This window comes from Ruditapes philippinarum, unplaced genomic scaffold (genome assembly GCF_026571515.1).
Source record: "Ruditapes philippinarum isolate M1 unplaced genomic scaffold, ASM2657151v2 ctg25_1_1_1_1, whole genome shotgun sequence".
In the NCBI taxonomy this organism is placed as follows: Eukaryota; Metazoa; Mollusca; class Bivalvia; order Venerida; family Veneridae; genus Ruditapes; species Ruditapes philippinarum.
This window is the reverse complement of record NW_026852675.1, coordinates 337,812-362,186: the sequence shown is the minus strand read 5'-3', so window position 1 is coordinate 362,186 and position 24,375 is coordinate 337,812. Positions and strand designations below refer to the sequence as shown.

Here is a 24,375-nt window from a genome sequence, read left to right as displayed (position 1 = left end):
TTTTAAGATAATTCGCGGAGACAATGTGTTCTACTACCGGACAGACCGACCGACATTTGCAAGACAATATGCACCGCACCCTCTTCTCTCGAAGGGGGTTTAAAAATACAATTATTGACACTTCGATTGTAATATGGTTATAATCTGTTTACAGGATTTATCAAGATCGACCACTTTTGAAGATATAAACGGGAAATCAATGCCAGCAATGACAATCTTTACAATGTCAATAAAGTATATAAAAAAACACTTCAATCAGGCGCTTAACAAATAAACGACCGGGATAATGGAAAAAGACATACAATATGTTATTACTGTACCTGCCATATGGAATGATAGTGCTAAGCAGTTTATGCGTGAAGCAGCAGAAAAGGTTAATCATTTTTTTTTTTTTTTTTGAAATTTATATATTCCTCTTTCAATGCAATTGACCTTCTGTTAAGCGACTTTGCAAAGTTTGGTAAAAGTAGTTGTTTATTGTTTCTTAATATGAACATATGATATTTCTTAAAAGGAACACACATGTTAGATGGATGTTTTTGTGACCGGGAATAAAAACAAAAAACGTAACTATTTGTAAACATAAGGTTTGTCAGGCTATATATGAGTAGTCGGCCTTTAAAAAGATGTAATATATCAAACAATTCATATTCAATGGCAAATACAAAGTAACTCGAAAACGAGCACATTAATATCCACTTCTTTCGTTTCAAATGTTTCTGTTATCATATCCTTAGATAAAGCCAAATTTGATTAAATGTTATTAAACTGTCACCATTCAGCATAATTGCACATTTCAAACGATTTCAAAATAATATCACTCATTGAAATGTTTTCCTTCTTTTCTCTCATTTCATATTTGTTGCTTTTGCCCGCCTTAAACTATCTTATGAACCAGAAGCAGTGTCTATTTGGTGTCAAACAATTTCTACAGATGTACAGGAGACATGGTCTAAAGCAGGTAGACAAAACATGGTGATCGATCTCGGAGGTTAGTCATGAAATATTGAAATAGCAATTAATTTTACCCCTTTAATTGACTTAAAATACTAACGAAATTAATTGAAACAATACCTCAAACAGTTTGTAGGAATTCTATATCATTTTTGTTGATTGGATTTCACGAATTTTAGAATCAGACCACGCATCATTTAGTTACAGCTATAACTCGAAAAATTAGACATATCGATACCTAAGGACATTGGTCACATGCTGACAACTTATGTGTCAAACTGGCAACTCAATTTAAATTAACTAAAATAATTGATTTAGACATTTATTTTGATTTTACAATAGTTTTGTTTAAAATGTTCTTTGACATAAAGCAGTAATAAATCAATGAATAATACTGAGTAAAATTATAGAAAAATCAAGACCTTTTCATAGAATGAATAACACAATATGATTAAGCCAAAGTCAGATATAAGTATAACCCTAATTAAAGATGTTTTAAGTTGTTTATTTCATTATCAGGGCTGGGAATCATAGTTGCGAGCTTAATTGTTTAAAAGACATACTTGTCAGTTAAATACATATTCGGAAAGAAAAAATTCTGATGCATTTATTCATTCCTGTCACAAATTAGAAATATTTGTAGGAATAACGAAAATCATTTTTTTAAGTGAGATTGTTAATTTCTTTACTCCTGTTTATGTGAACTCTCATACTCAATTCGTGGATGATCGTATGATGCTGTGTGATCACACGGAACGATAATTACTTGATGGAGGAGAGCCCAGAAAGAAGAAAGATAGGATAAATTTGGCGTCCTGATTGTGGCGTTATCTAAGACAATTCATAGTTTATATATGTACGGTTTCATTATCTTACACTTGATTGTCCTACTAGGTACCTTAATTCATAAAATATCTCGGAAGAACATAACAACATTGAGGAAAATAGTAGCCGTTGTTATGAGGAATGTGTATTTCGAAAAAAAATTATCTTTGGACCCCATTAACTTGAAAGAAAACAAAGTTGCTGCAGATAATATTTTGATGTTCATTTTCTACATGGTTTTGTGTTTGCAATGCAAAAAATAGCAATTTTGCAGTTACTTGGATGCTTTTTCACAATGCAGTTTGATATTAGTCTATAAAAATAAACATCCGTTATAACTTACTTCTGTAACTGGGCCGATTTTATTGTATTCATTTTCTTCATAATCGGTGAGAACATATGATCTTTTTAAACTAAATTCGCATTTGAAATAAAGTATAATTATCATTCCTTTCTAAAATAACTTTAAAATTTTAAAATCATATAATACAGTCAAACTTTGTTTCCTCGAACTCGGAGGGCCTGTGCAAATTTGTTCGATCTAGCCAACCGAGGTTGAACTATTATCATGTAGGACATTGACCTGAAGGTTTCCCAGTTTACATCGAACGAATGTTATCAACGTCAACATAATTATTTGTTACTACATCAGCTCGTCGAATACGCCATTTCTTGTAAATACTAACAAATGCGTATTAACGGTACATTGTGTTCATTTATATTGATGCATATTGTACTTGGTTGAGTTCGATTTGGCAAACATTTTCCACATTTGTTTTATTATCAGATAAATTTTATTTTAAACAATAATTAATAAAATATTTTTAAAAAATCATTTTACAGCAGCATCTTTTGTGGTCATTTACTAAAATAAACACACGTACAAGTATCATTCTATATATACCGCGGCTGTAATTTAAGCCGTCCGGGTAAAAGTCATTGGCCTTTACACATTTCACTTATCATCAAAATTATTGAATTAAATTTATAATTTACCAGTTATTTTCTTCTAATCGTTACTAAAGACGGCGAATAAACAATATAATCATAACAAAAATATCATTTTACAACACCTCTGATTTTGTGTCAATAATCTTAATTACCTTTATCACGATCACGAGGTGTTATAAAGATGCGTCGCCGGCTGTCACTAATTCAGAACATGTCGAACCGCAACTTCTGTTGTCTTTTGGTGTTTGAGAAGCTGTGACTTTCACTATATTTCTACCAAAGGGACCAAAGATCAGATTTGAGAGTACGAGCGATCCGAGGTAGAACAATATATACAATATATATTATATAGGACGTTTGCCGGGACTGGGCGATGAGTTGGGGCGAAGGGAGGTATTCGAGCGATCCCAGCTTGAGCGAACGAAGTTTAACTATATATGATTAAGCTACAATATATGTTGCAAAGTAGGTATGCGCTTTCAACTGAAAATACAAAAAATATATTGAAGTATGTAAAATAAAAGAAAACATTGGAACATAGTTACTTGCATAAAATCTATTACGCCGTATATTAAACAGTAATCTTTATAAGTCTAAAGATACATGTTAAGCGCGACGCCAGCTCCTTTCGAAAGGTAAATAAAACAATCGGTGTAAACTGCAACAAAATACAAGATGCTGGTTTTGATTGTTTATTATCTCTACACTCTGCCTGAAGTTCTAAATAGAGCCCCCTTTCTTACTTATGGCGATATTTTGAAAGATATTGTAGCATGTTCATGCTAATCTGAAAAGTAGTTTCTGTAATGAGAACTTTTATTTGAAATGAGACAATGCATTCTAAATAATCAACAGCAACAGTACATTAATTCGCAACTCATCATTTGGTAAAATTGGTTAATAGATATATTGCCAAAGCAATCCCTGCCGACAAAGCTACAACTTCGCCGTATCATACTTTATATTCAACTTTATTGTATCATTTTGTATCAATTATTATATCCTTGGAAAATAAATAATTTCAAATGAAAATTTAGTAACTGATGCAAAACTATATTTTGAAGTTTATGAAAAATGGGTATATAAGTTATATTAAGGAAACAAACGATTGATAAAGCAATATGATCTGCGTCGTGCGACAACAGTTCATAAAAATTCTGGCCCGCTCGCTACTTTTTTTGTTTTACCAAATAGTTCTGTTAGCAATATATACGATACGAAGCGGAAAATTGTGGAGCGAGTTAATACATATATCTGACTTTCAGTTATTTCCAACAAAAACAGAAATAATATACCTTTTTCATTCAAGGATGGTGGCGTTTGTTTACAAATTGATGAATACGATTCCCAGCCCTGATTATCAAAAATTAGTTTGAGGTAAATTCTTTCGCTATACCAATTGTTTCTAAGATATGTTTGACAAATGCAAATTTCAAAGGCACGTTAAGTATCGGATTTTTTTTCTTTGTAAAGTAAGGGGAAACGTGTATGTTTTATGTTGTTGATATGAACTTTAGATGCTGATCACCTGACGTAAACGGCGTCAAATGTGAAATATATGTTGATAAAGAAAGCAAAATGTAAACATGTGTCATAATAACTTCCATAAACAGTACTCAATCATAGCACTGAAACTTTAATAATTGCAAAACCCGCAAAGAAAATTATGTTATATGAGAAACAGTTCGGAAACTTAGGTAATTAAAAAGCTTTTAAAAAATGAAAATCTTACCATTTTTAGGGTTAATGGGACGTTAAAGTAATTTAACGATAATTGTGTTTTAATTTATTATAATACAAATGTATATGAAATATATGAGTTCACAATATATAGAATCATTTATTTCAAATTCATAAGCTAATGAAGCTTATTTTCAGGAGGTACTGCAGATATATCTGTGCATGAGAAACAAATCGATGACACATTAAAGGAACTCCACAAAGCAAGCGGTGGTCCGTGGGGAGGAACGGTTGTTGACGACAACTATCTAGAATTCCTGACCAAGATATTCGGGAAAGACACTGTTCAAAGATTTAAAGAAGAGCAAATGGAAGACTACTTTCAAATGCTTAGGGAATTCGAAATAAAAAAGAGAGGCATCAGACCTGAATCAAAGGGGATAATTACATTCAGACTGCCTGCATCAATAAAAGAGCTTTATCAAGAGAGTAACAGTCTTCCGTTAAAGGAGAAAATTGACCAGCTGTGGTTGTCGGGTATGGTTACATTAACCAGCGACAAATTGAGAGTTGAAGATTCTGTCATTACACAGTGGTTTGAGTCTCCGATTCAAAGCGTGATTGAGCACGTGCAACAGATTCTTGCAAAACCAAATATGCAAAAAGTCGGAACGATTCTTTTAGTTGGAGGGTTGGCGAGTGTGAATTAGCCCAAAACCTCTTACAGAAAGGAATAAAGAACAAAAGAATAATTTTCCTGACAGAAGCAGGTCTTGTTGTGCTTAAAGGTGCAGTACGGTTTGGACATTTTCAGGATACTGTTCGTTCAAGAATAATGACCCACACAAACGGAATGTCTGTCGTTGAAGATTTTGACGAGCAAAGACATAAAAACGCAAACGTAATATTAATAGATGGTAAGAAAAAAGCTGATAATGTATTTAGGATTATGATGCGAGCTGAAGAGGAGGTAAAACATGGGGATATTATTTCTCAAGGTTCATTTACACCAACTGACCCTGACGAAACGACAGTAAGTGTTTATTGTACAGAAGAAATTGATCCTAAATAAACAACAGACATGGGCTGCACACACATGGGGTCGCTAAAAATAGCGCATTCAAATGGAAGATCGAAAGAGGACAATCAACTAAAAGCATCGTTCATATTTGGTGATACCGAACTTCTCGTGAAAGCTATTAATATCAGAACGAAGGAAGAATTTTCAACGTATATTGAATGTCTATAAAAAATCATAAATACATAAATACATAAAACAGTTTTCCATTCTTCAAATGAATAATTCTTTAGCATGCAATATTTGCAAACGTTAATGTGAGAGCAATTATTTTCTCAATTTAAAGTATAAATAGAAGTGAATAATTAGTCTTTAGACAAAACAGTTATGATAATACATGTTCTCGAATATTTTCTCATGTGTTATTTGTGTGATATTCAATAATGAACGGTTAATGCAGTTAATGTTCAGCCTTAAAAGATAACTGCAGAGTGTGACTATTTTCAATGAACTTTTGAGGCGTGATACGTATAATACATTGAAAGTAAGATGGATCAAAGACCTCATTGAAAATAAGTGATGTAAGTACAAGTTGATTTTAAAATATTGGAATATATTAGCAGAAAATGACACAAATATAAAAAGACGCGTAAAGGAAAAAAGGAAAAGGGGATAACTCGGCAACTTACAAATAAAGACAAAAATATAATGAAATCAATGGAAAGTGTACTGCTACAGAAATAGAGACAACTAGAAACACATGTTTCCTTCTTTAAAAAGAAGCATGCGAGAGGTCATTTTGCAGCAACTTACGGCTCCGGTTAAGCTCTATAAGCTCTTAAAAGAAGTAATGTTTAAAAAAGCAGCACAATTTCGGTAAACGGTTCACTTGGTCATGAAATAGTGCTTGGTTTATCATAGCTATTAGTGAATACGGTTACGATTTTTGCGAAACATGAAATGGTAGAACGATATTCAGAAATCCAATCCTTATGTTTATAGTATCCCTTTGGTAATCAGTTTTAATTATATATCAAATGTTTCAATACTTTCCTATAGTTTCTTTCTGAATCAAAATGTGTTCTGATCTGATGAAAAAATAACATTATTTTACAACTATCTTGAGATTGTTGAGCATTTTGCCATATATTAAACTTCCATCCTTTAACATCCCATTGTAAGCGTTTTTGTAACATGTCGGACAAATGGACACACAAGAGGTAATGAGTGCAAAATTAGAAAGGGTGAGTTTACGGTTCTTCTGCACTACACTTCTACTCATTCAGATATATCTACCTACAACGTTTCAAGTTGATACCCTTTAGGTTTCTTATGTATTGTCCCGGATATATCTGAAAGTGGAAAAAATTAAAAAGGGCAATAACTCAAATATTAGGGAAGAGAGGGTTATGGTTCTTATTCACTGCACTTCTACTCAGTGCTATACTTGTTTATCTACCTGCAAAGTTTCTTGTTAATATCTCTTGTAATTTCAAAGTTATGTCCAGGAGAAGGTTCAAAGTGTAAAAATGAACAAAGGGAAATAACTCCAAAATTAGGCAAAGCAGAGTTACGGTACTTCTATTCAATGAGATTTAATACCTACAAAGTTTCTAATAAACAGTCCTTGTGGTTATAGAGGTATGTCCAGGACAAAGTTCAAGTGTAAAAATAAACAAAGGGCAATAAATCAAAAATAAGGTAAGGCAGAGTTATGCTTTTTACACTGCACTTCTACTAAATGATATCTATCTACCCTCAAAGTGTTAAGTTGATACCTTTTATAGTTCTCAATTTATGTCCCGGATAATGTTCAAAGTTTAAAAAACAAGGGGCAATAACTCAAAAATTGGGCAAGGCAGAGTTATGGTTCTTTTGCTTTGCACTTTTATTTAATGAGATCTACTTACCTACAAAATTTGAAGTTGATATCTCTTGAACACTCTGCGTTATGCCCCAGGCGAGACGGGGTTACAGTTATTTTGCACTGCACTTTTAATCAATCAATCTATCCCGACAAAATTTCTTGTTAATACCTCTTGTCGTTTTAGAGTTATGTCCCGGACAAAGTTCAAAGTGTAAAAACAAAAGGACAATAACTTCAAAATTAGGCAAGGCAGAGTAATGGTTTGTTTGCACTACACTTCTACTTAATGAGATCTATCTACTTGAAAAATTTTAGTTCATATTTCTTGTGCACTCTGCGTTATGCTTCGGAAAAGAAATCTTCAACGGACCGACAGACCGCCCGCCAGCTGACACCAGTATAAGGGTATGAATATAGTAAAAATCGGCCTAAATTTTGATTGTCATAAAACTTAAGCATGGGAAACAAAAATATATCCCAGGTAGTTTTTTGTTGGTTTTTGTAACATTTGTTTCCAATTTATGATGTTTCAATTATATGTGATTCAGGCAGTGAGCCTCTGTGCCTTTGGGCTGTTGATAAGCTATTGCCTTTATTATTACTTTGCAACTGATTAAATATGGACTTCTGATGATAAGCAGTTAATTGCTCAGAACATTTGCTGATGATGGCACTTGAATACTAAAATAATGGTGCTGTATGTCAGACAAACTGCCTGCTGTCTTATCAGTGTCCCTTTAGAATTAACAATGACAGAAAAATATCGGATAATAAAGCCACTTTTCTCTGCAATGACACTCTGTATGAAAATATCTGATTTGCAAAATGATCACAAAGAGAGAATTTTACAAAATCTTGACTTTACAATGTCAAGAAACAAAACTTACTTCAAAAAAATATAAAAGTATTTTAGTAAAATTAATGAAATAAACATTTTTGGATAAAAACCTTATATACGATATGACTAACTTGACTGTCATGAAATATTGTATAAAGGTATGCTTTCTGTTACTTTGGATAGAGACGTGCCGGTTGTTTGAATTTGAAAAGATACCAAATGTATTGACAATAAGAAAATAATATGAATTGTTTTTTGTTTTTTTATTTTACTGAAAATGAGATATTATTAAAAATGTAATGATAAGCTTTTCTGCTGCATTTCAAAATATTTATATGTTTGTGAGAAATATTTTTAAGAAAACTCCATGTATTTCTTGTCATGTTTTTGTTTCCTGCAATCTCTGTGCATGCTTTAAATTTATGGATAAAAAGTCTTTTATAAATCATTTTTAAATTGGCAAAAGTTCTTTATTAAATAATGTGCTTTATTTATGAATTGATTTACTGTGTACATTGATGGGACTATAATAAATGGTAAAAAGTTAAAAACATTTTCAAAATCTTTATGAAAATAAACATTCATCTAGAGGCTTGCTAATTTGACGGAACTATGAAATTGTATGACATCAACAGAATAAGAGTTGACGTTTCTTCAGCGCCATAAACTCCTTTGAGTTCACAAATAATATTGTTGCGTCGCAAGTTTCTCAAATGGTATTATACATGTATAAAGAGTTGACACGATACTTCTTATTGCATAATGCAATTTCGCCTAGTATTTAAGACGATATGTTTTGGGCAAAATCTATAGGAATATCTTCGTCAAAGAATATGCAGGAATTGCTGACATTAATGGCTCTTTGCCATTTCACAAAGATTGTACATCCTATATTGATGTCGCACTCATATGACTTTCATTTAATCTATAATCGTAAATTTAACAAAACAGAACATGCACTTGCAAGAGAAAGCTATTTAAAAAATGTTATGCTCTGATTAAATTAATCATACCAGCTTTAAAGGAAATCAAAGGAATTTATCTTAAGCCATAACACACAAGCCATTACACACAACTTATACAGACTATTTAACTTAGCTCAGTATTTACGAAAAAGAATATGAAGATTTTAGGTATATATGTCAGACGACGATTGTACTCAACTGGGACAGACTGATAATAAGGCATGATATTGATTCACTCAGAGATGAACAGGAGCTTACTTTGACGGCACTGAGATATACAATATATAAGATCTAAAATGGAATTTCTGATATAATTTGACCGTCCGAAAGAAAATTTAACATACAGTTTATAATATAACGAGCAATATTCAATATTCAGGTATCTAAGAAATGTCAAGTATTTTGTACTATTCTGATGGAAGAATAGAAGAAGACGAAAAGAGAAATAGTGTACTAAACACCTGCCCGACAACAAGATGGTTACAAGTAAACCTTAGACTCTTTTCCCACTTTAGAATTTAAATGGATTTTCATGCCTTACTTTTATACGTTTAATCTGCAAGTTATATATTTCATAAATAGTTTGTAAAATTAAATAAATAAACGTATGTAAGTTCACGCCAAACACATGTATATATCCTGATATAAGTAAGGCCGATTGAAAATTTGTTAAATTTCATATTATGCATAAGTTTTAAATATAATTATCTCTATTAACTTGTCTTTATTATTATTTTTACGTCTGTAACATTCCATGAAAGCGGCGTGTAGTCGACTATAATAAGAATGTGCATGCCTTTAACAAACCTAAACAGTGTCAGGTATTTCAACTTTCTATATGAAACTTTTTATATGATAGTGATGTATAATGGTTCTGCAATATGTCATGTTCCTTATCGGTTAAGAAACCCCTTTTGCAATTGCATGTTAATTTTAAAACTCAGTCAAAATATGTTGGATCCCCAGCTACGTAGGAATATAAGACAATGAAAAAGAAGCTGTTTTGGCTTTAAGAATATTAAATTTTCAACCTGTAGATTTATCGTTACCAAATAATGATTTTAATACCTCAATCAATATACTTATTTAATCTGAATGACAATCAAATGTAGACAAAGCTGTATCTAAAAAAATTCTTGATATCAACCCTTGTCTTGATAAATCAATATCTTCATCTCTCCTTAACCCTCATGCTCAAGTTTTTCTTTTTAGATTTATAAGTGCACATACTACAGATACACGTTCTTACCTTTTTAGGTTAGACCTTCGTATTGTAACATGGCCAGCGATTGGCTGAAAGTGTGCAGAGAAAAAAGATTCAATTGGACATGAGGTAACTGAATGAAAATGTAAAGTTTTTAAATATGAAAACTAATTTAGAAACTAGCACTATATTGTTTTTCTAAAGATAATAAAATATTTTATGAGGCTCTATGATAATTTGTTACTTGAAAATTTAGAAAAAGTGTATGCCAGTCCTGTGACTTGCAGAAAATTTCAATGAAAAAGGGGTAAATTCTCATGAAGTTATCTTGCAAGAAAATTGATTGGCTACTTCTATATAACAAGATCATCATTATGCGTTAGACATTTCTTTCCCGTAGAAAAAATATATCTTTAGCACGAAAACTCAATTTTAAAGTAGGATTAGAGACCATTTCTCATAATGTAGGTTTATGGAAAAATCAATTCGAGAGTCTGACCTTAATCAATCCACGTGACACGAAATTCTTTGAAAGGAAGTAAATTAATATAGGACGCGGAGGTACAATTTGTAAGATCAATGATTTGATGTAAAAAATTATACAGAGAACGGTATTTATAATTACTTCAATTCACATTAATTTATAGAATTATTTAAAATAGGCTAACTAAATATTAAGAGGAATAAAACACATAATTATCATATAAAAGCAAAATTAATGCAATGTTTAATTCAAGTTTCGGTTTCGTTTTCAGTGAAATTGATTGTGCTTGAATTTATATAGACGTAAGTATTTATCTCTTTTGTCTAAAGGAAACTTATTACAATTTTAGTAAAGTTCCAGAATATTTTAAATGTTGTTCATATTTTTGTTGCAATCATCCATTCCGTAACCAGTAAGTCAACTTATTTTTGTCAGCCTAACATCATTATAACTCTACCAAAGATGTAAATGGTTTTGAAAAATATATTTGTACGAGCCAATATTGGACATAGCCGATGCAAGCTTTAACTTTAAAAACAATTCTATTAACAATAACAATATACATGTATGGTATTTTCGTTATAAGGTTTAACGATATGATAAGATGTTATCTGCTTAATATTCGTGACACGAAATTCTTTGAAAGGAAGTAAATTAATTTTACGCATTCGGAAGTATCGTTTAATATGATTTAAAGAATCTTTGGAAAAAAAATATACAGAAAATGCTTTAACTTCAAAAAGTATTAATTTAAGAATTAATCTTTTATTTGCTTAATGAATCAAAATGTTTTTGTCTGATTTTTATTGCTTAAAAAGTAAAAAAGGAAAGTTAGTTTGAAATTAATTGTTGTTGACATCTGAGATTATCAAACATAATTACAGCCATTAGTTTTAATGGAAACATGACACATATAATAATAGAAAATATATTACGAGAAAACAAAAATGTGTTTATAACATAAATGGAAAGAATGTGCTTTATTCCAGTTTCGGTTTCATTTCCAACTCAGTTTTACGTATATTTTATTGACGACTCAGGGGAATCACTTATAACAATTTTGCTTTCTAGTTCCTTACCTTCATCTCCGTCGACATCAATTATATATTCACTTCTGAATTTTGCATTATTTGTGCGTTTTGGAATTTTTATTGTTTTTTTTTCAAATAGTATTTACTTCTCTTTTCATTGGAGAGTTTGTTTTTTGTTTTTGTTTTTTGTAACAACAATCTTAGCAATTAGGATTAACATATAATTCAATATACTTTTCATCTTAAAGACTTTATTCCCATCCATTCGTTAGGTAATAGAAGTTTTACAAGTTTCTTTTGGTACTTTTCCTACTTTATTTATGGTAAGCAGCTGTTTATTAAATCATTTTGTAAACACGTCATTTTGTTATTGTCTGTATATTGTTTCCGAAACAATTTTCACTATTTAACTTTGACCATAGCATTAATCATAGCATAATTATTGTATATAACATATGTAACATGAATTCAATCATACAAAACACACACAGACAGACACACACAAAGGCACGCACGCACACACGCAAACACCCACAAAAACAAAAGCAAACAAAAATATAAAATAGCAAATATTGTCGACATATAATTGGCACAAAAGGCAAATATTCGTGCACTTAATTTCGCATTATGTAGAACGTCAAATAAATGTAAATTTAACATTTCGTTGTTAACATCAAGAATTGATAGCAACACAATTGTTTTTTAATCTTTATAACAATCAATAACTTGAACACTTTTTAACCTTAATCAAAATTGTATGATAAGAATCAAAACTTACTTTAAAAAAAATATGACGCATTCGTATAAAATACCGCTTTGGAAGAAAATACCGTGGTTGCGATGTAATTCGTGTACATTTTTTGGTCCATTATAGCACTTTCGAAACATTGCCATTCTCATTTACGACCCCGCACTCTCTCCTCAATTCTTTAAGTGTTTATTCTATATAATATATAGTTGTTATCAATTTTATTCATTCCTATACTTTTACTTTAACTACCGTATAATGTGCATTCGTACAAATGCGATCTATTTAACGTTTTGGGTTCATAATAGGTATGTTCAATTCAATTCATCAAATTCGTATTTGTTTTACACAGAAGAATACCCTTACGATGAATTTAAAAGCAATCGAATAAAGTTAACTGATAAAATATTTTCTGAACGGAAGTAAATTAAGCAAACGCAGGTAAATTTTTATATGACATTGAATGTTACGTTAATATATAGCACAGAAATTAACGTTTTGTTTTTCCAATTATATCCATTTTTATTAACTATTATTTTTCATTTCTGTCCTGAGTTTAACGAATTTAGAAATTCTGTAACTGGTTATGTAAATTTGAAAACGAAAGAGAAAGTATTTTCGTGTATATTAACTACATTCATTATCACATGACATAATATCGATAACGTCATTGCCTTCGTACCAAATAGTTGTACATAATAAGAAATAAAATTAGGTCATAAAATCAACACAAAAAGGGTTTCATTCAGCTTTTCGGTTGAACTGAACGTGCTCTGGCTTCATATCAAATACAATTGACAGATGCAACTTTGTCGTGTCGCGTATTTCAGTCGGTTCTTTCGTATTTTTTATTTCTACATTTCCCATTGTGTTGAATTATCAATGAACACATAGTTAGTTACTAGTTATTAATGAACTTTTTTGTTCAAAGTACTATAATTTATTTTCGTTCAATTAAATGTCTTACCGTAATTACAAGACAGAACAAGTATTTGTTATATGTGTTTGGAAATTAAAATATCTATGCTTTCATATACATCAAGTTCCACCAAATCGTTCAATATTCACATCCATCCTATTGTTTGGTAAGTCATGATTTACAAGCATATATGCAAAGCTACTTATATATTCTCAGTTTGTTTTAGATAAAGTAAAAAATAAAATGCTACATGTTTTTTTAAATGTTTGGGCTCAATTGATTAACCATTATCTTACTGCTCATGACAGTTATCTAACATTCTAAAAATAACAAATTGTATGAGGTATTAATAAATTTATCATAATTGGACTGGTGAAAATTGGAAATAAGAGTATAACTTTTCGAAAGCAGTCTTACGAATAAAATATTTCCGTTAAATGTCGTAAACATAGAAAATATAGAAAATCTTATTAAAAATATATGAATATTTCGAGAGGGTGTACCACCAGTGAAAATTGTAGAAGTCTAGCTTCAAAGTGAAAAATACTTCGCTTTCATTAGAACAAAACGTTGTCTTATGCAGCAGTGCTCGCTTTTGTGTTTGTCCAAGCTAGTCAATGCACACAAAGCGCTAATTTGAATGAAATATTGCTTTACTAATTAACTAAGGTTATAAATTTCACTTAGTTTTGATAATTTGATATGCCATATATGATTAAATATACTAGAAGGAGTTGAAGTGCGATCGTATTCACTATTCATCGCGTGAAAGGTAAATATTATCAGATAACATTTAAATAATTTTAAAAAATGAAGTATAATTCCTTTTGAATACAGGACAATACAAACTTCAACAGAGAGGAAATAATTATCTTTTAATATAACGACAAGAACATTTAGGTAAGAATGTAGTGCAAATCTAAATTTACAACAAAATGGTAACGCTGTAAAAAAAAGTTACTCACACTTCAGATCCTTAAGTTGAAACAGTTCAAAATTGAAAAGATACACATTGTTGCTGATAGTTTGTATGCATATATGAACTGTTTTGTAAAAATAAACCGAAATACTAGTATCAAGCCTCAGTAATAAGATATACTTCAAACAAAAATAATACTGTTGATAAAGAATAAACAAAAATATAATTTAATGTTTAGCTGTATATTTTAGTGTTTGCATTTGAACAAGATATAAGCTTGTATAAACCGATGGTAATCATGATCACCTATTTACGGTATGCGTTATACTGTGATATGTGTATTAATTCATAAATCTACATTAGTATATAAACGAAATAGTTCAATTATAACTTCTGATAATTATAACGAATATTTGATTGACTTGGTACTAACGTTGTCTTTAGAGGACAATTATGAAATATTTATGCCCAAAAAATGAGGTTCAACGTTAATTTACTAACTTTAAAGAACATTTAATTTTAACACATACGGAAGTATACATGAAAAGATTTAATGACAAAAATTTGAATGAGAACAACCATCAGCACAATACGTAAACAATGTGAAAAAAAGCTTTACTTCTAAATGACATGAAAGAAAATTGTTTGATAAAAAAATGATTTGAAATAAGATATTACTATCAAAAAGTCATCAAAATTAAGCATGTTGGGCTCAATCTTATTTTTTCACTCTAAATTTTTTAATCGATCTATTTTAATAACTTATCAGACAACTGTACATTGTTATTGATTAAGTAAATCAAATAGTAAATAACAATTGAGACATTTTATTCTATACAAACTTTTTGTCGTTTTATCTGTAACACAGTTAAAAAGATTAAATTAAAGGATTTAAACTTCATTTAAGAGATACATTTTTAGTTTGTAAGCAACCAAATGTATTGCATATTTGTTCAAGGACTTTGAAATATCTTTTCAGTGATTCAAAAATGGCAGGTTCCGCATTGCTTGCGGTTGCGTTTGACTTTGGTACAACATACAGTGGCTACGCTTTCTCGTTCAGGAGCGACCCGTTGAAAGTCCAGACTAACCAAGGATGGATTGCTGGAAGCGATCAGCTTATCTCACTAAAAACACCAACGTGTGTTTTACTCAGTCCAAATGGGCAGTTTGACTCGTTTGGTTTTGAAGCAGAAAATAAGTTTGCTACACTTGCGGAAGACAATAAACACCATGGCTGGTTTTTGTTTCGTAGATTTAAAATGATTCTCCATAGCAATGAGGTAGATGATATTATTTTTTACAGCATTACCAATTTTCAATTTTAAATTACAAACCCACTCATACTTATTTGCTTCTCGTTATCAAATAAGACAGATTTTATTATAAACTTTCAGACTTGAAGCCGAGCAGTATTATCTTGGTATGTTAATTATAATATTGAAAATATTGTATTACAAGAAATTGTACATGTATTACACCGATTTAGAAACGATTGAGTCTATCATTACAATAATGGGTGAGGTGTCCATGGCCGAGTAGTAAAGGTCGATGACTGCAAACCACATGCCCCCCGCCACTGTGGGTTAGAAACCCGACAGGAACTCTGGATTCTTTTTATGTGATGAAGCTATCCAGCAAGCTTACAGAACGTCGGTAGTATTTCTCAGGTGCCAGTTCGTACCTGAAATAATGCACGGAGAAACACCTAAGGTCTTCCTATAGTGCCAACAAAAAAAACCGTAATTATACGGCAATCATAATTATATGATGGAGAAGATTATAATATAAAAAATGACATTAATCAACATGACGATTATAATATGGTTATAATATATGTATCCAGGAACTGTCAAGATCGACGACCGTTGAAGATATAAACGGAAAATCAATGCCAGCATTGAGTATCTTTACAATGTCAATAAAGTATCTAAAAAAACATTTCACCGAGGCGCTTAACAAACAAAAGACCGGGATAGTGGACAAAGACATACAATATGTTATTACAGTACCTGCCATATGGAATGATAGTGCTAAGCAGTTTATGCGTGAAGCAGCCGAAAAGGTAACCCATTCTTTGAATATTATAGGTAAATTTGATATATTTCTCTTTCCATTCAATTGACTTCCTTTTGAGTGAATGTGCAAACTTTCAAGAACTGGAAACTGATAACTTATGTTTCTTTTTAATCTAAACAATGCTATTACTAAAAATGAATTCACGTGTGTTATTAAATTGTACGAGCTATGTATTGTGATCAAGGATAAAAATGAAAAACACAACTTATTTGTTTATGTATAAGTAATCAGCCCTTGAAATGTTGTAAGATACCAATCAATTCAGATTCAAAGGCAAATGACTCGAAAACAAGCTCATTGATCCTCGTTCTTTCGCTTAAAATTGTTCTGTTGGCTAAGATCAAACCAAGTTAAAAAGAAATGTTATTATACTGTCTTCATCCAGCATAATTACACATTAAAAACGATTTTATAATGGTTTCACTCAAATTAATTCCTGTTTGCATTTTATGTCAAATCGATATTTTTTATTAAAAGGCTGGCATAGAAAAAGCACGTCTAAAACTGTCTTATGAACCAGAAGCAGCGTCTATTTGGTGTCAAACAATTTCTACAGATGTACAGGAGACATGGTCTAAAGCAGGTAGACAATACATGGTGATCGATCTCGGAGGTTAGTCAAGAAATGTTGAAATAGCAATTAATTAATTATAATTATAAGTACTTACGAAATCAGTTGAATCCACCCTTGTAACAGTCTGTTTAAATTTCATAAATTTTATAATCAAATTACGCATCATAAAGATACTATTTTCGAAAATATTTTGTAACATAGAGCAGAAATAAATCAATGAATAATACAGTAAAGACCTGTTCATAGAATAAATAACACAATAGCATTGAGCCAAATATGATAACACTTTCAAACTCAAAGATATTTTATTAAGTTCTTAATAGATGGTTGTATTATAACTCGAAAAAGAAATTCCACTTACTAATTGTTCCTAAAATATGTCCTTCTTAAGCACATTTTAAGTAATTTAACGATAAATGTAAAAACTATATTATTTTATAATACGAAATATATGACATTCCATAAATATAGAATGTTGTAAAATAAAACACGACATTTGAATGCTTAATCCTATAAAGGTTATTTTCAGGTGGTACTGCAGATATATCTGTGCATGAGAAACAAATCGATAACACATTAAAGGAACTTTATAAAGCAAGCGGTGGTCCATGGGGAGGAACAGTTATTGACGACAACTATCTGGAATTTCTGACTAATATATTTGGGAAAAAAACTGTCCTGAGATTTAAAGAAGAGCAAATGGAAGACTACTTTCAATTGCTTAGAGAATTCGAAATAAAAAAGAGAAGCATCAAACCCGAATCAAATGAGAAAATAACATTCAGACTGTCTGCATCAATAAAAGAGCTCTATCAGAAGGAAAATATACTATCATTAGAGGACAAAATTGCCCGGCTTGGATTGTCAGATAATGTAACATTTACCGGCGACAAATTGAGAGTTGAAGCTTCCGTCATTAAAAAGTTGTTTGAGTCCCCGATCCGAAGTATAATTGAACATGTGCAACAGATTCTTGCAAAACCAAATATGCAAAAAGTCAAAATGATCCTTTTAGTTGGTGGATTTGGCGAGTGCAAACTAGCCCAAGACTTAATACAGAAAGAAATACAGTACCAGAAAATCATTATCCCAGAAGAAGCAGGTCTTGTTGTTCTCAAAGGTGCAGTACGTTTTGGACATTTTCAGGACATTGTACGTTCGCGAATAATGGCCCACACGTACGGACTGGCCGTCTGTAAAGTGTTCGTTGAGCAGAAACATATAAATGCAAAAGTAAGAATTGTAGATGGTAAAAAAAATGCTGATAATATTTTTGATATGATTATCAGAGCTGGAGAAGAAGTAAATATTAGGAAAGAAATTTCTAAAAGTTATGTTCCCACTCACCCTGACAAAACGTCACTCAATGTTTATTGTGCAGAAACAATGGATCCTATATATACAACAGACATTGGCTGCAAGCTCTTGGGTACGGTAAGAGTAGCACATGCAAATGGCAGATCGAAAGAGGATAATAGACTAAAGGTCTCGTTTATATTTGGTGATACTGAACTTTTCGTTAAAGCTGTTAACATGAGAACGAAGGAAGAGTTTTCTTCGTATATGGACTGTCTTTAAAGAGTGTTTACGTAAAACACAGTCTTCGTTTCTACAGATGTATAATACCTTTGCATGCATATAATTGCAAACGTTGTTTAGACTGCAATTTTTGTCTTAATTTGAAATAGATTTGGACAATTTGTCCATAGAAACAAAAATTATGATGATACATTCTCTTGGACATTAGTTACGTACATATCTCTATGAAATTTTCATTTTTCCTGTATCAAGACGTATTTAATAAACGGTGACGAGGTTGCACTGGTGGCTTCCCTCATGCATGGATCAATTTAATGAATTTGTAGATGCATTTCAAAGGAATATTTTACATATTAAATGAATTGCATGTTTTTTTAACAAATTTCATACTTGCAAAACAATATTTACACTTCAGAACTAGAATTTAAAAAATGGCACAAAGTTGCATGATTGACTTTGACTTGTTTGCCTGAGGCATACTGATGACACTAGCTCATTCGAAATGCGTGGGAATCATTTAACTAATCAAATATGGTTTTTGTTTCTGTGTATATAACGTACTAAAGTTGTTTCACACCGTTTTTCGTAATGCAAATGGTTGTATATATATATATATATATATATATATATATATATATATATATATATATATATATATATATATATATATATATATATATATATATATATATATATATATATATATATATATATATATATATATATATATATATATATATATATATATATCGCAAGTGGATCTGCCTATACGTCATGGATGAATGTTGTTGTTTTTTTTCAAATAATATACAGAAGGTAGTCAAACAAGTTTTGGTAACATTAAGGTATGATATCTCAAGATTTGATAAAAAGATCAACTAGGGAGAGCGACGTTCCCCGAATGCAGCCCCGTTCAAAAGCATACCAAAGAAAGATCATGGTGAGGCTCCGGTAAGGCGCCGAGCAGAGCAATGAAACAAAATAGAAGAGTATATATTATAAATACATGTCGTATAAATTATTGAAAACTTTTATACATATTCATACACGAAAAGGAGAGAAGTAAAACAAACAAATTTCTTGAAACCAAAATAACAAAAACATCAATTTTTTATTTTCTTCTTTTTTTTGTCTTGGAGAGTGTAGTCTTATAATTAATTTATAAACATGACTTAAAGAAACGAGGTATACAATGTCATATGTCCCACAATAATATTCATTTGTCTCTCGTTTTGTTGTACTAAGTTTCTATTCGTGTTTAAAGACTCTGAGCTGTATAAAAAGAATCACTTGTAAAAGCTTCTTCCTACATTAAAGAGACTAATCATTCATCTTTGAACAACCTATATACCCAAAACTGTTATGTCTAAATACATGTTGTAAAAGCCAAAAGTTTAAAATAATTGTTTTTATTCATGCTCTGATAGTAATTTTACAAACAGTTACTCACTGATTTAATAAGCGATCGACCAAGAATAAGATCAAATTTTGAAAGTCACTGTATCCGATTATAGTTTTATGATTCTTTACAGTTGAAAAATATATTTATGATCAAACTCAAGTTTATTTATGTTATTGTGCGTTTTCGATATGACAAAATACATAGTTCACAGGGATATTATGAAGATAACATTATATATTTCTTTTTGGCAAGATTTGTGTCTATATTACCGATTGATCTTACGAAGTCAGATTGCGCTTCGCAGTTTCAATATACTTTTTTTTATCAAGATGCATATCAGTATGTCAGAGATACAGTGTCAGTATGAAGTTAGTGTATCTTAGCTTATACGTACAGTAGGATGTATTGAATGCTAGAAAAAAACTTTCAAAGTCATTTCTAAAATGTATAACGTACGCCTTTCATTGATAACTGCTCACACTTTTATGCAAGTCTTAAGAGATCATAACACGAAAGTCAACATTATTTATCAAAATTAAAATACTGATAAAATGTTATGACATGTATACATATAAATCATTTGCTTTGAAAGACTGTATTGGGATATTATGGTTTCCTAAGTTTACTATTTACTTGTTATATCCATCATAGTGTGAGCAGTTCTCTTTCCTATATTGTAAAATGCAATGAAGTAAATAAACTTTTGCAATCACAACTACGAAAATGCAAATTCCATTTTCAATGAAGGAATCTTAAATTATGTTTGTGCATTTTTTTGTGTTAGACTGGTGGGGAGAGATAATTTAGGAGATTATATGACCATTTATCCTGTTGTTGTTTTGTTTGTTTGTTTGTTTGTTTTTTCATTATATTATTGCTATCTTTCTTTTCCCCCATGTGCTATTTGTAATTGTTAAATGGTGTAAGATTCCAAGCTACACTAGAAATATGGAAGATTAAATGATAAGATAAGGAAGGAATTTTATAAGATTAAATACATGTGTCTTATGTAAACATATTATTTTTAATGTGTTTTCATCTCAGACCTAAAGCATATGCTTTGGTATTTTGATGTATTTGTGTTTGATTTATGTTCTACTTTTGCGAAATACTCGATAAACTTCTCTAAAAAGTAAGCACATAGTTTATTGACAAAATTAGTGAAAAAGCATTCATGACGCAAATTTTAATGAGTTCTTTTGTACGCTTATTATTCTTCTTATATGCAACTATAGCATAGTCCAGTGGAGATACTCTTACATAAAAAGTAATAAAAAACAACATAATAACGAATATTTGTAATAAGTACCTACATATTTAGGAAGCTATTTAATGTATATGTTTGCATATAAGTCCAACATCTTTTTAGATATTTTTTCATCATTTTACATAATGTAATGGATTTTTTATATCCAACCCCAACATAAATTACTTAATAGCAAACTATGGAATTTCGTTGAATAGGTGTAAATACAGATGGTGTTGATGTAATTCTTCTTTGTTGCTTATCAAATAAACACTTAAACATTCTGAACATATTTTATTGTATAATAGTATAAAATTTATCAGAGCAACACGTCCCTAGATTTATATTATTTTTGTAAAATTAAAGAAAATGTTTATCCATGAAAATATTTTTTCATTTATTACGTACACTGTAAATATTTTCTTTTCTTGGTTAGGTTTTTCACCCAAAGTATCTTTCAGCTTTAACACATCAGTCATAGCCTTTACTTGTATCCAAAGGTTACATCTATCGATATATTTCACTGAAAATAGTCGCAAATATATCTCCTTAAGGTCAACCAACTTTCCAACAGGATCGATTAGACTGTGCCAATTAATGAACGTCAGTGGTACGTAAGTTATCATTGTCAAGCATTATTCTCCGCTCTTATTAAAATGAGACATTTCTTTCAATTTATATGTTCATTGACATATTTTATCGCCAATTTGTTTTGTTCTTCTTTTTCAAAAGTCTAAATGTATCCATTTTTGTTTAGCTATAATAAATTAATAACGTGAATTTGTTTCTTTGTTTGAATATGGAAGTGTTTTTTTTGTCTGGCCGATCATCTCTATACATGTGTACAGAAGAGTTCATTGCTGAAACAGTAAAATATTAAAACTATAGACCAGAACCCATTTTTATCTTATTTTTCTTTTATTTTGTAATCATTTTGTCTGTTTTGAAGTACAAGTCATGCGTCATTATAAATATATTATAAATGGCTACTGACACACATTTTATAATGAAAAGTATTTATAATTATGTACAAAGACATAGATCATTTTTCGAATTTTTTAGTTATGTATGTAAATAAATTCTGAAAAGACAAATCAACACTAAGATAAAGGTTTTTGCATTACTTTCAATAAACATTGCACAGTAAAAGATCAAAATCGTTGTTTATTCGTTCATAACATACCATACTATCAAAATACTTGTCATGTTGAAGCCGTTTACAAAAGAAACTTGTGTTATCATCATTTTATGACCATACGATAGTTTATACAGAATTTATTTTAGTTTGATTTTGTGGTTAGCTATTAGCTTATAGACAAACTCTTGATTTCGTTCCAATTCTAGAAATCCTGAGCTGGCCCTGTGTTCACTTAGAAAAGATCACAATCAGGATCACGTGATCCTGATTTTATTTTCATTGTTTTATGTTACTAAAATTAATTTGTTTTGCTCTAATTAAATGATAATATTCAAAATGTAAAAAATGCTGATTTGCAAAGAAACCAAACGATTTGGGATAAAATTAACATTAAACAAAACAAATACAAAAATATTCGGATCAAAATAAGGATCAATTTAAGGATCAGGATGAATATTTAGACCAACTGTAAAATGCACGTATCTTGCACAAATAACAATAAATTTATACTAAAATTTCATAAACTTGCTATTGCAAGTCCAATTTTATCAAATTAATATTAATCTATGAGAATAAGCAATGAAGAATAATAAAGTTTTTAGATTTGATCCTGATCTTGATCCTGATTCTTACATCTTTGTGAGCACGCGGCCTGGATTTTATCCCCCATTATTAGTACACACATTGTCGAATCATATTTTGTCCGATTATTATGTTAATGATTCAGAAGAGAAAACAAATATGATATCACGTGACAAGAATTCGAGATGGCATGTGTATCGTTCACGCGAAATAATTATTTAGTAAAGCAAAGGAAAGTAGCTCATAGAATTTGAGCTGGACTATGTTGAGAGTCTGTAATAAGTTTCCCAAACATGAATTAATAACCTTATGCAAGCATATAATTTATATAATTATATTTTTTAGATATATTTAAAACATGAATGAACAAACAAGACATGCATATCATTCGATATTTATCAAGACTAGAACTTTGTTTGCAAATTTATTTAAAAGTAAAATTAAACTGTTCCAATTAGAAGTAATTGTTAATGACAAATACAAATTTGTGTCACCTTTTGGTCCATCAAGTTAAGGTAGATCTATTTTTAAAGCAGTGATTCGACAGTTAGTTACCCAGTCGGTTAGTTATCAAACCGCTTTACGTATTCCCTGTAAAATAATTGCGAAGTTTTGAGGTTCTGAAAATTTGACAGGGAAAAATTACCTTTTAGTTAGTGCATACATAATGATTAAAAAAGAAATGCGATGCTTACATTTATTTATAATTTGTTCACTTATACCTTGGCTACACACTCTACGTCTGAACTATTGTCTAAGTATTCAAGAATTAACCCGATTGAAATGGTTATGACTAATACAAATTAAGGTAATTATAGTAGTGGAACAAAACACGACCATTCAAATAGCTTCAAATCCACGAGCATAGCCTAGATAACAGTTGTAGACATAAGGTACATACAGTACGAGTACTTATTTCACATATAATGAAAATGTATATCGTTACAGATATGTTTGTGAGAAGTAATGTTTGAAAAAAAAGCGATTTTGAAAATCTCACTCTTAACATTGTCGTTGTGCGTCTATCTGCTACAAATGTTTCGGACTAATTGTCACTGGATATCAATAAAATACAATCAAACAATATAGTTCAGATAAAATGACATTGTTTTAAATAAAGAAATGATTCAATTTCAATGCCTAGCCTTGCTTACTGTAACAATTAAAATTTATGCCTCGTGTATTTTACGTATATCTTGAAATGATGGGTTGTTACTTGATAGATTAATATAAACAGTTGGAATAAAACTATATTCATCGGCCAAGGAAACATAGTTAAGAAGTTGCTGTTGAAACATAAGTCTTTGCACTTTCTGTTTCTGTTCACAACATAGTACATTATTGAAAAATCTGTACCTGTAAAGGTGCAGGCTTTATGTTGTTTTGGTTAGAAGACTAACGATATATTGTAT

At 30.5% G+C, this 24,375-nt stretch overlaps 2 protein-coding genes across 2 annotated transcripts; both read left to right on the top strand.

Annotated features, from left to right (window-relative positions):
• Positions 1–876: 876 nt before the first annotated feature.
• LOC132720764 (heat shock 70 kDa protein 12B-like) lies at positions 877–7,426 on the top strand. The gene is made up of 2 exons (XM_060704979.1): positions 877–991; positions 4,609–7,426. Exons 1-2 carry the CDS (start codon positions 973–975, stop codon positions 5,118–5,120), a joined length of 531 nt encoding a protein of 176 aa, XP_060560962.1. The 5' UTR covers positions 877–972; the 3' UTR covers positions 5,121–7,426.
• A 2,950-nt stretch (positions 7,427–10,376) lies between these two features.
• On the top strand, positions 10,377–18,877 carry LOC132720884 (heat shock 70 kDa protein 12B-like). Its single transcript, XM_060705119.1, has 6 exons — positions 10,377–10,431; positions 11,058–11,088; positions 15,383–15,686; positions 16,250–16,468; positions 16,960–17,095; positions 17,586–18,877. The coding sequence occupies exons 3-6, from the start codon at positions 15,393–15,395 to the stop codon at positions 18,632–18,634; spliced, it is 1,698 nt and encodes a 565-aa protein (XP_060561102.1). The 5' UTR covers positions 10,377–10,431; positions 11,058–11,088; positions 15,383–15,392; the 3' UTR covers positions 18,635–18,877.
• Positions 18,878–24,375: the final 5,498 nt, after the last annotated feature.